Source organism: Grus americana, chromosome 5 (genome assembly GCF_028858705.1).
Source record: "Grus americana isolate bGruAme1 chromosome 5, bGruAme1.mat, whole genome shotgun sequence".
Classification (NCBI taxonomy): Eukaryota; Metazoa; Chordata; class Aves; order Gruiformes; family Gruidae; genus Grus; species Grus americana.
This window is the reverse complement of record NC_072856.1, coordinates 13007306-13022270: the sequence shown is the minus strand read 5'-3', so window position 1 is coordinate 13022270 and position 14965 is coordinate 13007306. Positions and strand designations below refer to the sequence as shown.

Here is a 14965-nt window from a genome sequence, read left to right as displayed (position 1 = left end):
TGACATACAGATAATGCACATCCATTTTTCAAAAATCAGTTTTTATCTTTAATAGTTGCATTCCAAAGGGGATATATGAAAGTTAGTCATCTAGCAACTGTATACCTCTTAAGAGAGATGAGTACAGAATCACAGATAAAAAAATACACCTAACTCCCAAGATGACAGGTGCTAGAGAAAGTATGTGCCTTACACCATCAATCCAGACAAATGCAGAAAGATTTTTATAATAAATATTTCATCATATACTAACTCCTGAGACTTTACCCATGAAAAGAAAGGGAAAAGATTTTTAAGAGATATCATACACATACAATATATTAAGCTATTAAAGCAAAATAGAACAAAATACCAACGCTGTCTTGATATTCACTGCATTTGAATTTATCTACATCACAGTACTTCAAGTATGCAGCTCAGAGTCAATGTCCATTTAAGTTTTGCCTTAAACCTGCAAACATCACTTGACATACAAGCATCTTGAAAGTACGAGTGCAAGAAATCAAATGATGAATACAGCCAATCAAGATTCCATTCCGTGATATGAAAATTACACAGCAAGATTTAGATTTCCAGTACCTAGCATCAGTCAGCAGAAAATCCAAGTATATTTACAAAAGGTCTTTACATAAAGTGATTAGTGAGTTGTAATTACTGTGTTCTCAGGTACTTTTTAACCACATAAATAGTAGAGAGAAATATAGTTAAAAACCACCATAAAGTCACAACTGTAAATAAGGTACCACAGTGGCAACCCAAGATATCTCAGGGTTTGTTTTCTTTTTAGTTTTGTTAGTAAAAGCCATTTGAAAATGTAAAGATTGTAGCTTTTGGTTAACTAATCTTTTTAAATTCCTTCTACTCCAGTACATTCCTTCAAAGTTCAAATACTTTTTTCTTTTCTTTTTTTTTTTTTTTTTAAATCGATAATGAACCATTCAAGAAAACCCTTCTGAATTGGCAGGATCAGGAAGACATAAGCCAGCTCTTTCAATCAGTCCACTTTACTTCCCTGGAGTTATTTTACTGGGACAATTAACTCAGCACAACATGACGGTCAAAGACAGATTTGCGTTGCTCTTGGACCTGTAACTTCCAGCGCTGCTGGGCATACTCCACTTTGTTCAATACATTGGCGCGGCTCCGAGAACGAGCCAGCACATCATGTGCATTTGCAAAAGGTTGGTGATCCTGGAATGGCAAAAATCATTAGTTAGATCTCAACAATTCCACTGAGCAATTATATTCGTCTTTATTGTTGTTACATTCCAAAGGATGCTGGTTGGGTGGGTTTTTTTGTTTTGTTTGGGGGTTTTTAAGGTAAACAAGCTGTTTCAACAAGCTGGTCAGTAATAATGACCGAGCAAGTTTTCGAATACTTAGAACTGTACTTCCATTTCTTATTCCAATAACTTCCACAGGTTTCCCAAACAGACCAAACTTCATTGTACTGTCAAACAATTATCTGCTGCCCAGAGACATCATGATGAGCTGCAAGATCAGAACCACAGCCTTGCAACCATTAGCAGCTGGTGGGACAGAAGCCTAAACCAGACCCAGGTGCTGGGAGCCACCTGTTACTGTCGTGAATGCGCTTCACTTTAAAACTGAATTAGAGAGTCAGTTCTTGGCCATTTACCATCAGGCAGTTCAGGATGTTCACACACAGCTTCTATATAAAACCAACACACTCTGATGTTTACTAAACTAAACCTATTGTACTGAGCTGTCTAAAAGCACAGTGTCAATACAGCTGTTTAAGTGAAAGAGCTCAACAATAACAGTGTTTGTTTAATATTTACTCTGTTTTCTAACAGTACCTGCAAAGCTTTATTTTCTTCTAGTAAATATAACCAAGTTATAAACAGTAAGAGTTGGAACTAAACTTCTTATTTGGTTATCCAACTGTTTTGGACAAAGTCATGTTGCTAAAGCTACGTCAGAAAGCAACATATATACAATGCATAATGAAAAAATAATTAATTATGTCCTGTATTAAATAACTGTCATTTTTGTATGCCTACACTTCATATTCCTTTTTTTCCCCAAAAACATTTTTGAGGACATTTACATTAATGGATACTTTATTTGTGATAGGACTGTGTAGAGTAGCTCTATGGTAATTCTTAGTAGTACAGAGATTATCAGCAATGATACCCATTGAAGTGATGCCTAAAAGTCCCAAAGCCACACGCAAGCCTCACCAAATGAGCATCAACAAATTCAAAGTGGAGCAACAGAAGATGCAAGGCCTCTACATTCTTTTTGTAGAGAGAAATCTAAGCAGTAAGCAATCTGCATAAATGCGATCACTAGCAAGACTGTATGGATCTTTAACACTTAAGCTGTACTTCATATATGAGCTTACCTCCATTCCTACTGTTTCTTCTCTGAGAAAATAATCTATGTCTAGACCTGGGATAACTGAAGCAGTCCTCATCTTACTACTTTCTAGCACAGTGAAAACTGAAAGAGTGTCTTCACAAAAGTCATCACTTTCTTTTCTCCCTTTAGGAAAAGCATTTACACTGCCTGGCAGAAAAAGCTGCTCATCTCAAATAGTTATTTAACAACTAACCATCCCAATCTTTATGTTAACCAAAGTACACAAGCACTCTGGTGAACTCACCCCAATGTCTTCATCACTTTGTATGAGCTGTGAATGTCCAAAGAGACGTCTCTTCAGTATAGGTTCCACCAGTGTAAGGTACACCATGTACAGAAGAAGTAGGCCCAAAATAGACAGGTAAATGATGATTGTAACCTACACAATGCAAGCACAGTTCATGCCAGAATTATGATATTACCCCTACAATATCTCAGCAGGTAGCAAGGACCAAAAGAAGACTACATGCAAAGTTTGTGATGAGCCTGTTGATCTTTGGTATCAGATGACTTGAAACCCAGGAACAGAGGAAAAAAACACCAATCTACAACCTGGTATTAGAAGGGTTTTGGAGCAGACAGACATTAGCTTGAAACAGTTTCTCTTAGTGAGGCCTTGCTAAAAATCTTATGCTATCCCTCTTAAAACAATTTGGTGTTATATATCTCACCTCAACCTAGACAATTGTTCACTTTGGCCATTAAACTGGGGTGACAAATTTGGGGGTTCCTGCATGGTCTCCATTCTCGAGCATAGATCTGCATTCATACAGTCGCTAAGAAAAATGGAAAGGCAAAAAGAAATACCAAACTTCTACAAGACCAAAAAAAGGAGTCTGTGTTATAAGAGAAGAAAGTACGCATTTGCACAATCTATTCCACCCCCAGCCTAGGGCTCAATGGCTCTAATAGGATAAGAATGTGAAAAATACAGAAATCATCTGTTACAGCAAACATGGACAATTTTTCTCTTTTTAGCTTGCCAACGTACAAAGAAAACTTATAGTAAGCAAGTAAGACAACTGAATAATGAGAGGCCCTCTAAAATAATAACAAAAACATGAAGTCCAAAGCTTGACAAAATGCCCTAGAAAGAATTTCAGCAAGGTGTAAAGCTTAATCTCAAAAGTAGAAACCTTCAGAAAAGGATCTCAAGCCTGCTCCTTCAGCTATAGCTTGATACTACTGTTACTACTCAAGACAACTTGTGAGCAACTATCATGAAAAAAAGTTAAATCTTAGGCTGCTTTAGAAAAATTTTCCCTTTAAAAGTAATTATTCATCTAAAAGACAACAGACATGTTTACTAATCAGTTGAAGTATTTAATATATGCCAACAGAATTACATCGTTTACCTTAATTGTGACAGAGCTTCTCTCTTCATATTTGCATTCACAACGTAAACAGTATGCTTCTACATCAGGTCCAGGGACAGGCATAGGTTCAACCACATGAAGACAATCACTGAAGACAGACAGAAAGTGCTCGGTCAGTTCTGAACTGGTTTTAGCTTATCTGTTCCACTATGCACACAGACCCCAGCTGCATCAGCTAAGAAGCCACCTTTGCTTAAGTTCAGCTGTTCTAAATTATAGGTATCCAAGATTTAAAAATATAATAAAATAAACCATTACTCCACAATTATTTTACTTAAACAAGAAATTCAGCTATTGACAAGCTGCTAAACAAGTTTTAAGACCTTTCTACCTCAATACAATGTTTTCATTTTTCAGTGAAAGTATTAAAGCTGTTAGCATAACAAGTTCAAGGATTTGAATCCCAGCACAAATGCATCATTTGACACTGACATCACGGATGAAAGTAAATTCCATCTATACACTTTATTCATCATACTCAAAAGAGCCTTATTCTATCCTTCCACTATCTGAAGGGAGATTAACCTCTCTTTGGTGTTCATTAACAGAAGTTCTTTTTTCTTGCCATCACAAGTTACAGGCACTGAAGAAAAAAAAATAAAAAGAAAAAAAAAAAGAAGTCAGATGGGTTGTTTCTCTAAGCAACAAGATAGCGAATAAATAACATTCAGTTTTCAGTACTAGACCTGGATGTGAAAGCATATTTTGACTTAAAATATTACAAAATATGTCAGTCCCATGCCAAAAGCACGGCTGACAATCTTACGGGCACTCTATACCACAGCACTAAAATCCAGCTGCCATGGGACGACTACTTCCACAAATAATTTACATAATTTTGGTCTTTTTGCTGACTCGGGTTCAGAGTGCACATCCCAGGGTCCCTGCAGAGCACTGACAGAACAAAAAACATGTTTTGCCTTTACCCCGGTTAACTCAATGTTAGCACAGTCAGAAGGAGGTTATGAAACAAAATGCCTGAAGTGACAGCAGCAGCCCAGGATTCAATACTGTGTTAGATAACAACACTGCAAACACATTTCCAGACACCAACTCATCTCTTCAGTTTTCTTTGTATTTCTTCTTCATAACTAAAACTATTGAGAGTCAAGTCACATCCTGTGGAGGGGAGTGGAGGCTTGTTTTCTCATTTATTTGAAAGCAGAATTACATTCTCCTCTGTGGAGAAGTACAGCATTAAAGCTACAAAATAAAAAAATGCATGCAAGTTATAATCTACGCATTTTCTGTTCATATGATCGAAAGTTTGCATCAACATGCTGCACAAGTATAGTACAAAGCTTGTACGTAGCTTAAGTAGAGTAGTAAGTCTGTTAGTGTGGATATATCAAATATATTGGCATTTTTTTTTTCTCCAGTTCAGTGTTTCAAGTTGCTAGGAAGTGTGAAATCTATCATAACCTTATAATTTTGATTATGTGTTTCCTTGGACTGTGATTCCATGGCAGTTTTAGAGGAAAACGTAAAAAATGCTGATCCTCCCACTCAAACGCCTCAATATCACCATCTTCCCCCTTGCACCCATAGCAACAGCACCAAGGGAGCAGTTCTTCCAAGGCAAGCTAGGCTAGTCAGAAAGGCAACTTCTGCACAGATTTCCAGCACATTCAGCTTGTAGGCTCCCTCCCTCCATGTCCATGACTACCACTGCAGTTCACTGCACACCAATACTTTCAAAAGTACAAAACACAAACACCGACACTTTCCAAGTGGGTTATTTAACCCTGTAGGTGCTTAGGCACCACTATGCTTGCCTAGCACATTGTCTGTCAGGACAGGATTGCCTGCAGTAGTTCCAAATCCAAGTCCAGAAGGGTGAATGCTTTTATTGGTGTCAAATCGCCCCTGCCCATATTGATGTTAGCACTGTCCGCCAGCCTGAAGCCAAAGAAGAGATTGCTCCAAGTGAAAGAACCAAAGCATCTAAATACAAGTATGATTAGGCACATTACAGGTTCAACATTAAAAATTAAACTTTCTTTTTATGTCTGGACAAGCCAGCTGTAAGTCCTCATTATACTGTACATAATTCATAAAGACACTAAAAACTGATCTGGCTCTTGTCTCATGAGTGATCTAAACGCCTAAAGGATGGTGCACATCAGCCACTTCTATTCAATAACAAGTCGCTTGCACTGATGCAGAAGCCAAAGCACGGCACTAAATTTGTCAATTTTATTGCATATAAACCAGCAATCAAGCCTTTTGGAAGTGGCGAGAAGACATCTCAAACAAAAGATCAAAGCCATAAAATGTTCCCAGATGGTCACTTAAAAAATGATCTCAACAAAACCAGATTTAAGATAGGAAAATAGACTTTTGAGATTCTGTATGCATCAGTATCTGTCACCACAAAATTAGTCAAGCCTTTAAAGATATTTTTCCTTCGATCAGTACCAATATTGATTTAAAGGGAAACAGGGTCTTTTCTGCTAGTAAGGCACACACTAAGCAGTACCCACTGAAAAAAATCCATTTTCATTTGCAGAACGGTAATGAACAATAAAAGCAGTAACACTGCTGCTCTGAAATGTCTGCTGCAGCTGGAATTCTCCCAGTGTGTTTCATTGCTGCAACTTAACATTAGTCCTGCTATGACAAATTAAGTTAATCACATGGGACAAAAATAGTAATTTCGATTGCACAGTACATTTTATGTTTATTAGTTTAGATTGAAATTTACAGTGTTGTTTCTCACAGTTCTCCTGTACATAATTTAATAAGTCAAGGCACAGCTCTACACATATCTGTGTCGCTAATTTTATTCCTATAATTATTTTTGTGGGCCTACTCAGGGGTGCGACACTTTCATAATCAAGATGCCAACCTGCTGCTACATGCCAGACTGAAAAGTCTTGTATAAATTCTTTATGTAACTGAAGAAGTCAATACATCAAGAAGTATGTCACTTTTTATAGGCTGACCCAAGAATCTCTAAACACTTCCAAGATCAACGCAACTCTAAAACATGGTATTTTATTTTTATGATTCAACTTGCATATCATTGTCTCTGTGAAATTACACAAGGGAGCTATGCTGACGTAACAAATCACTGTCATCACCCTTTCTTCCCCAACTCCTCATCCCTGGCCACGCACATCAGTCCTCAGCTTGGAGAGGAGTCTAACAAATGCCACAGATGGCCTAAACAATACAAAGGCATGTTGCTGGGGCACAGAGATCTTAAGATCTCTGCCCCTGAAAAAACACGTTGTTAGATGGCTTGGGCAGTGTCATATAAATGCACTCTCTGGCTACAATTCTGAGGAACAGAAATCTCCAGAAACAATAGTATCTAGATGATAGGACAGGTTTCAAGAGTGGAGAAAGAGGGGACGATGCTCCCAAGTCCTAATTCCATGGCTGTGCTCCCTTGCCTTTATGCCATTTCAAATCACTGAATTCAAATTATAACACCCTCTTCCCTTCTACTACTTCCCAGTCTAAATAAATAACTAATCATGCAAGCAAGCAAACCAAAACAGAAGACAGGGCAAAAACTATGGATTTCAAGCCTTGTCCCTTGCTAGAGCTGAATTCTGGAGTACTTTTAAAAGAAAAGTCCCAGTAAGTTATGCAAGAGATGTAATTTCTCCTGGCACCACCATAAGAGACTCACATATAATCACTATGGAACAACTCTTTAACCAGTAAGACTCATTATAATTTTTTTTGTCACACACACTCACCAGTCTTTCTGTGAAACATTTTTGTTGTAAATACGGCCTGAATGGTCTTTGTAAGGAGGGCAGATGCATTTACATCGGACATCCTCAGAATTCTGTAAAGTAAACAACATGCTTAGAACAAATTATCATCAGTAACCATAACAGGATACAGAAAGCACTCTTCACGTAATACATGAAATATTTAACACAAACTACTTGCAAGTATTGTTGAATAGTCTTACTCAGGATTTCCTTCAAGTTTATAAGAACAACCCTTCAAAATTACTAAGCAAGCAGAGCAATGTGTCAAGTAACGCTATTGTTTTAGCTAGCAAACACATTCTTCACGACAGAAATCTGGAGTTTAAGCTCACTCTTCTTTTTAAGAAAAAAATACACATTCAGAAGTTGCTTATATTGGTATATTCAACTATTCAACTTATGAGGACAGCTGTAGAAGAGATACAGGGATGAGCTTAAAACAAATGGAAGAATATTAACCCCAGAGGTTGGCAAAGAAACCTCTGTGGATAACTCTGTCCTCCCTGGCCACAAGAGAAACAACTCTGTAAGGAAACTACAGGCACTAGTACAACCTACGGTCCTCTTGTCTTAAACAGCAGCGGGATATTGTGAGGTAGAGAAAAAAAAAGTACAAAACTGGAATTCCAAATGAAGGCAAAGTAAATGTGGAAAAATACAGAAACTTGTAAAAGCAAGTTTTAGATAAACAAATTAACATTTGCATAAGCAGCAACAGGCACTGCAGAAAGAAGTGAGGCAAATTAATTGTTATGGACAGTGAGAAAGAAGTAGCACCCAAAATTAACATTTAGAACACTATTGGGAAAAATGGAATTTCAGAAAAAGATCACTTTGTGTAGTATATTAAAATACAATAATTCACTCCTTTCCCAAATTGCGCAAGAACAGAAAACCTTATGGAGAGAACAGAGATGGTCAGCAAGGGGTTATCAACACAAGTCGGAGTAACTTATTTGAGCAAATAATAAGAGACAGAGGATAAACACAGCTTGTCTAAAGTTCAAGGCAATTTCTAACAGCATTACAAAAAAAAGTCTTAGGAAATACTGGTAATAAACTTCTACACTGTACAACCAGATCAGAGTACCACTAAGCGGGTGTACGTCAGTCAGAAAACCTTGGCTGCGCTATATACCAAGTCACTTCTGGTCTCACCATAGAAAAGTCAAATAGCTGATTACCATTAAAAGGGAGGAAATTCAGATACATGGGTACTTTGACAACAGGAAAGACTTTTACTATTAGAAGACGCGATGCTCTCAACCAGTTACAGAGATGCTAAGATTATAATCCCAAATATTAACCCAGAAGGACCAACTGCAGGCTGCCTGCGGACACTCGACCCAGGTAAAGCAGCAGGAGCCGGCGGCGCGACACAGGACCAGCGAGAAGAGCTGGCTCAGGACGCGAGCGGGACACTGAAGATGAGGCGAGACGCGGGGCAGACCCCGACCCCAGCCCAGGCAGCCACCAGAGCAGCAGCTTCATCTCCAGCAAGGCCTTCTCAGCAAATACGTGACTGCCACTTGTAGTTCGGTGTGACGGCGGCCCCGGGCACTACGTCAAAACTACATAAATGGCCACCAACTTAAGGCTGGGGCAGAAACCGGGGGCTGGCGCAGACAGCGACGACGCCGGGCAGATGGGCCCTGCTCCTCCCGCCGGCGCCACCGCCCGCTCCTGGAGCCCGAAAACCACCGGCTCCGGCCTCCACCTAAAGCAGGCCGAGGCAGGGACGGAACGAGCAGGGACACCAAGCGACCGGCGGAGGGGAGGGCCCCGTACGGGGGGGGGGGGGAGGAAGGGAGTGGGGTACCACCGTGGTCCGTTCCTCCCCAACCCCGCTCACCTTGGCCCCAGCGCTCAGCCCCGCCAGAGCGGCCAGCACCAGCAGCGAGCAGAAAGGCGCCCAGCCCCCGCCGCGGGCCGCCATGTCGGGCCCCGGCCGCTTATCACCGCCGCGCCGCCGGCCCCCCAGCGCCCGCCGCCATCACTTCCGCCTTCCGCCAGCCTCACGTGAGGCGGCGTCCGGCGCCGATGGCGGCCCCGCAGGAACGGCGGCGCCGCCGGATGGTTCCGGGGTGCGAGGGCGTGTCCGTGCGTACCGGCCGGTCCCCCGCGTGATCCGCTCCCCCGCGAGGCTCGGCGGGCAGGGCCGTGAAGGACGGCCCCCGACAGGCCTCCGCTCCGGCCGCCCCGGGGTTTCGGCCAGACACCCGCAGTGCGGGCCGCAGGGCCCGCTGTCCCGAGGGGTGCGAGCGCCCAAGGGCGGCGGGCCCGGTGTGCCCGTCCCCGCAGCTCTAACGGCTCCTCCCGGCGTGTCGGCGGCGTGGGGGATCCCCTCAGAGCGGCAGAGCGGGGCACACGCAGGAGTAACCGAAGGAGCCGTTTTGCATAAGCCAACAAATGCAGTTGCCTTTCCCACAGCGCTCGCTCGCTGCCGGGTGGTCTTTCAGCAGAAAACCACAGGAGTAGTGAAATGGATTAAAAGTGATAATAAGTAGCACTCTAAATGAGACGTTCGAGTTGCAGATAATCCAGGTTTTCCATAACTGGACATACAAGGGCATTTTATACAAAACAATGCATTTTATAGACAGATAGATGGGCAGAGAGGTGTTTCTCTGAGAAAAGGCCACTAAAATCCAGCGATGCTCCCTATCCGCGGCATGGTTGTTAATGATTTGCACCCAAGAGCAGAGTTCACCTTCTTTCAGAGGGCAATCAGCGTTGGCGAGAAGCAGCGTTTCCAGCCGACGTCCCTTCAGACCTGGCAGATCAAGCGGTTTCCAAGTTTTCCTGGCTTCGGTAGGAATCCCCGAACCTGCCCGATGCTGCAAGGGCTGCACCCAGCCTCTCCCTTGCCTGGGAGCCTGGCCCAGGAAACCGCTCCGACTCGTTTCAGGTTCATAGGAATCTAAAATAATTGTTTAGATATTGCATACTTCTCAATTGTGCTGTTACACTTTGTTTTAATACAGTTAGTTGTGTAATACTACCAGTGCATCAGGCATCTCGGTAAAGGAGCTTGAGTTACTATGGAAACACCAAACACCTTTATTTAAAATTCAGGGAAAATTGCCAGCAGAATATAATGAGCATACATCAGGTTTCAGCCTTAGCCAAACAATTTGTCTGTTTAATGACTGTATCTGCAATGAAAGTGTTTTGAAGCGTGAAGGTGGCTCTGTGTCTTCCTCACCACCCACACTCATAGTCTGTGATGGGCGAATTGACTGCTGAGTTGAAAAACATGCTGAATCTTTAGAAAAACATGGATTGAGATTTCAGCTGAAGTAAATAACATGCAGTTTCAGAGGCATCGCTGCATCTGGAACAGCTCAGTGTAGGAAAAGATTTCTAATACATAGGCCGAGAGACTGATTTTCTAACACACTGAAAGAATTCTAATACACAGGTAATAAATGCACTTTCCTTTAGATGGCTGGAACGGCCTTTGGGACCTTCAAGCCCAGTCTTGGAGCTTCCTCAAGTCCAGGGGGACACACACAAAAAAAAAAAAAGAAATGGGAGCTTGTGAGCTACAGGCTCTTGGTGCTGCAGGAGGCAGAGATTACTTCTTCTACAAGATGAGTCCATTCTTCCCCTAGAAAACAGTAAGCAGTGATTTAGTGAGCAAAACTTCTGGATGAATTGTTTAAAAAGAAGTACTGGAAGTTTTTATCTTAACATTTAGATTTTTTAGTTGTTTTTTTTTTTTTTTAATTTACTTGTCAGCACACTAGTATCCGAAGCAATACTGCTGAACCACAGTAAAAACCACCAAACATCCAAACAACAAGGAAAAAAAGTTTAAAAATGCAAAAGAAGTGTGATTTTAAGGAAAAAAAAATGATTAAATGATTGCCCTGACCATAACAGCCCTATTTACAGCTGCTCTTCAGCTATCTGATCTTCCAGAAGGGCTGAAGATGGGTTTTATCTTCAAAAGAGCTCTGGAAGGTTTATCTGTGGATCCTGAGCTTTAGTGGCGTGCTGCTCAGTCCTTACCAGACCAGCCCTCTTCAAGTTAATGGAGCTGAGCTCTCACATCTAATTTGTTTTTTTAAAATAACATAGAATGTGCTTTAATAACGAGATTTGTTTTGAGAGTTGCAACTATGCGCTGGCCTCTCTAAGCTAAACCTTGTTGTGTTTTGCTATCCATGCACTGTGTTGAATTAGAAGTGAGCTTTTTACAGTTTTGTAGCTTCTGTCATATTTGTCTCCATCGTCAAGACTCACACAACTAGCCCCCCCCAAGAGCTGCTGGCAGACCCTTTGCTCATTCGAAGGCTCTGCTTCTGAGGCTCTGGGGAGGGAGAAATCCTGGTCCCAGAGAGGGGGTGAACTATGGGGTGCAACAAACCCCCCGGGCCATTGGGGTGCAGCCTGAGCAGGGCTTTTGGGAGCAAAAGGCAAGACTGTGCAATGAAGGACACAGCACAGGCGGTGCATCCCTAGGTGTTGGCAGGGGGAAGCTGCTCCAGGGGCGTATCTTTTCTGCTCAGTCAGCTTATAAAAATAGCTTAAAAAGAGCTTTATATTTCCAGGCACTGTACATGCAGAGTAGGCTTCTGCTTTTCCTTTCCTGTTGCAGGAGCCTTATCTGTAGCCAACAGTGCGCTAAGCCATGTCTCTGCTCCTCCTTATTGTGCTGCACTGATTCGCATGCGAACAAGAGTATTTTAAAACCTTTTCCCTGTAAAATAACTTTATGCACTAGGTGGTAATAACATTGGACTCTGCTGTGCTGCGTCAAACAATTTGTGTAGGGTTGCTTCACACTCTGCAGCTGAACTGCAGAATCCACTGTCACGAGGTGGATGTTCCTCAGGGCAGGTAGGGTAGACAGTATTTACCATCATTTTAATCATCTGCATTATGATTATTTCTTACTAATGCAAATTACCATCTTTTTATGTCAGTTCAGCTTATTCACATTCAGAACTTGCCTGCTTCCCTTCCTTTTCTCAGCTGAGAAAATCTTTTCATTATCAACAATGATATGAAAGAAAAATCTGAAGGGATTATGTAAATAAGTAATTGAATCAGCACTTCTGCACTCATTGCCAACATGAAAGCAATGTGACATTTGCACAGAAAGAAAAACAAAGTAAATACAGATTCCCTTTTGTCTATTCCCTATGTTCAGTTAAAAAATTGAAATGATGGCAGCACTTGTTATTACAGAAGCCTTTACTTAGCAAAGAAGTGTGGGAAGCAATTAATTACAATGTCAATTGCTCTAGGAAAATGAGAAACTCACCTTTCAGCAGATTGATCATCAGCATCCGTTCGAATACATTCTGTCAGTGGTGCTGCCGTCCCTTAAAATAAACAGTGCAGATTTATCTCTTGAGTTTCTGTTTTGGACCAAAACCCCAGTGGCTCTGTTCAGGTCTAGCTGATGTTCTGGCCTCGTGGTCTTTGGTCTCTAGAGAATACAAAGAGAAATCAATGCCGGTGGGGTGGATGGGGTACACAGCTTACAATAAAAGCAAGCTTTCCAAATATAGTTCATTTCAGAGACCCATTACATTACAGTAATGCTATGTAATGGCTGGTGGCTTCCTTCCATAACCAAGGCATTATTTTGCAGTCTGCTGTTAGAAGTTACGTAAAGCTGTTCACAACAGAAATATATGCATATGGAAAGGACAAGTTACACAAACTGTTTACCTCTGTATTTCTATATTTGTATTGTTATTGATGATATGAAGCAAATGGAGGGAAGTGCTGAAAGAGCTCTGCATCTATTTTATCTTTCTGTCTCAGTGAATCCACTCCTGACTTTTCTGCGGGCTGTAAGAGTTCAAGGTCCCTCCCTGGTAATGCAAGGTCAGTCGGTACTCTCACACACGGGAGCATTTTGTTAGTACCAGCTGGCTCGCATGCATGGGGAGCTGGCAGAGTTCTGCCTATGGTTTCAATTAGTGATGCATGTCATGCTTTAGCAATGCAATTCCTGGAGGTCTGCATCCCTTCCTTCAGCAAAGGAGACGTGCTGCAAATGCGAGGTGCAGCAGCTTGTAGATGGGAAGGGGGCTTCAGCTGGTTAACCACGATCTGCAAGTCCACAACTCTGACTTCATCCCTTGCAGCATCAAGAACAGCTTCTGCATTTGTTTATTTAATCCAAAATTTATTAACAGCCTCCACCATGCCTGACCCAGCAGGACCTCAGGCACCCTGCGTGCATTGCCCGTAGGAGAGACAAGACCTGTGCTGCTCCACGCGCTTTGTCTTGTACTCGCTCTTCTTCTCCCCGGGAGAGCTTTTGCCAGAAGCATGTTTGCATAGAGGCAACGAGGTCCAAAAAGGACCCACAGTTTCTTCCCCATACAGCCTAATCCACTGGGATAATAAATTCGTGCTCTCTGTTTTGTATTCAAAGGGATCAGCGCTAAAAGTAAAGTCACTACGAATCCAGAATATGCTTTACCCCATGCCAGCTATTTCATTCCAATCTTTGCTGCAACCATAGCCAGTGAGAGTTATGCTAAATGCCATGCAAGACTATGATTATGATACAACTACAGGCCTTTTTGCAGTAAAGTTTATCATTACTTTTCTCAAACTTGTTGCTAAGCAGAGGTGCTTTAATCAATAACCTCAATAAGTAAACTGGGAACCCCTCCATGCGTTGGCTGCATTTTCTTCCCTTGCCTGCTATTTTGGTCACTTTTCCAAAGCACACATCAAGCGAGCTCTGGGTGGATGTGGGCCCCTCATTCACACTTCGGTGTCGATAGGAAATGAGGAGCATACACTCAGCATCTTGCTGGCCTGGGTCTGCAGCGGCAATGCGGTTACACTGCACATGCTTTAATTAAGAGCTCTTTACTTTGTCAGCAGACCTGGGCAAGATAAAATGAAAGCTTGGAGGCAATGAATTGAGTTTTGCTCTTTTAACTTTTTTTCAACATTTCTCAAATCTTGGCTCACCTGTTGCATTTGATTCTACTTGCACTGGTCTCTGCACTGTAACATTAACAATATTCTCTTTTTTTAGGTACATCATCCCTTATAACTGCAAGCACAGGAATCTCTGTATTCTTCTTTACCCAGGAAACCATTCTTAACCATTGCTTATCCCTAGCAACCACGGTATCACACAAGGTAAAGAAAATTCTAATAACTCCACATGTGCAGACCTGCACAGGGGAGGTAAGTTGCGTTCAAAGACAGCATTGTGCAAAGGGAGTCAGATACTCCAGATGACCACAAATATTGACACTGTGGCCGTATGTTGTATTCTTAGCTTGTGCACCATGGTGACGTACACACTGGGCTCAACCCTTTGTCTTCTGCCATTAATCATTATGGATGCCAAATTCATAGGCTGTTAAAATGTGCGCAAACAGTGAAAATCAAGTGAAGTCGTCTAAGTAAACAAGGCCCTCATTATCCGCTTTCTAACATGACCTTATTTCAGAGCGTTCTTAGAAGACATTGTGGTTCCACCAG

At 41.8% G+C, this 14965-nt stretch overlaps 1 protein-coding gene across 1 annotated transcript; it reads right to left on the bottom strand.

Annotated features, from left to right (window-relative positions):
* Positions 1-24: 24 nt before the first annotated feature.
* Positions 25-10387, bottom strand: TMEM9B (TMEM9 domain family member B). Its single transcript, XM_054826896.1, has 5 exons — positions 9345-10387; positions 7472-7563; positions 3741-3849; positions 2630-2764; positions 25-1191 (listed from the first exon to the last, which is right to left on the bottom strand). Exons 1-5 carry the CDS (start codon positions 9426-9428, stop codon positions 1036-1038), a joined length of 576 nt encoding a protein of 191 aa, XP_054682871.1. The 5' UTR covers positions 9429-10387; the 3' UTR covers positions 25-1035.
* Between the last annotated feature and the right edge of the window lie 4578 nt (positions 10388-14965).

Excerpts from the sequence above, each read along its gene's own strand:
- TMEM9B (XM_054826896.1), bottom strand. The coding sequence starts at position 9,428 with ATGGCGGCCCGCGGCGGGGGCTGGGCGCCTTTCTGCTCGCTGCTGGTG. Across the intron at positions 3,850-7,471 it reads AATGTTTCACAGAAAGACTG|TGATTGTCTTCATGTGGTTG; the intron begins GTGAGTGTGTGT and ends GTCTGTCTTCAG. Across the intron at positions 1,192-2,629 it reads AAAGTGATGAAGACATTGGG|GATCACCAACCTTTTGCAAA; the intron begins GTGAGTTCACCA and ends TTGCCATTCCAG.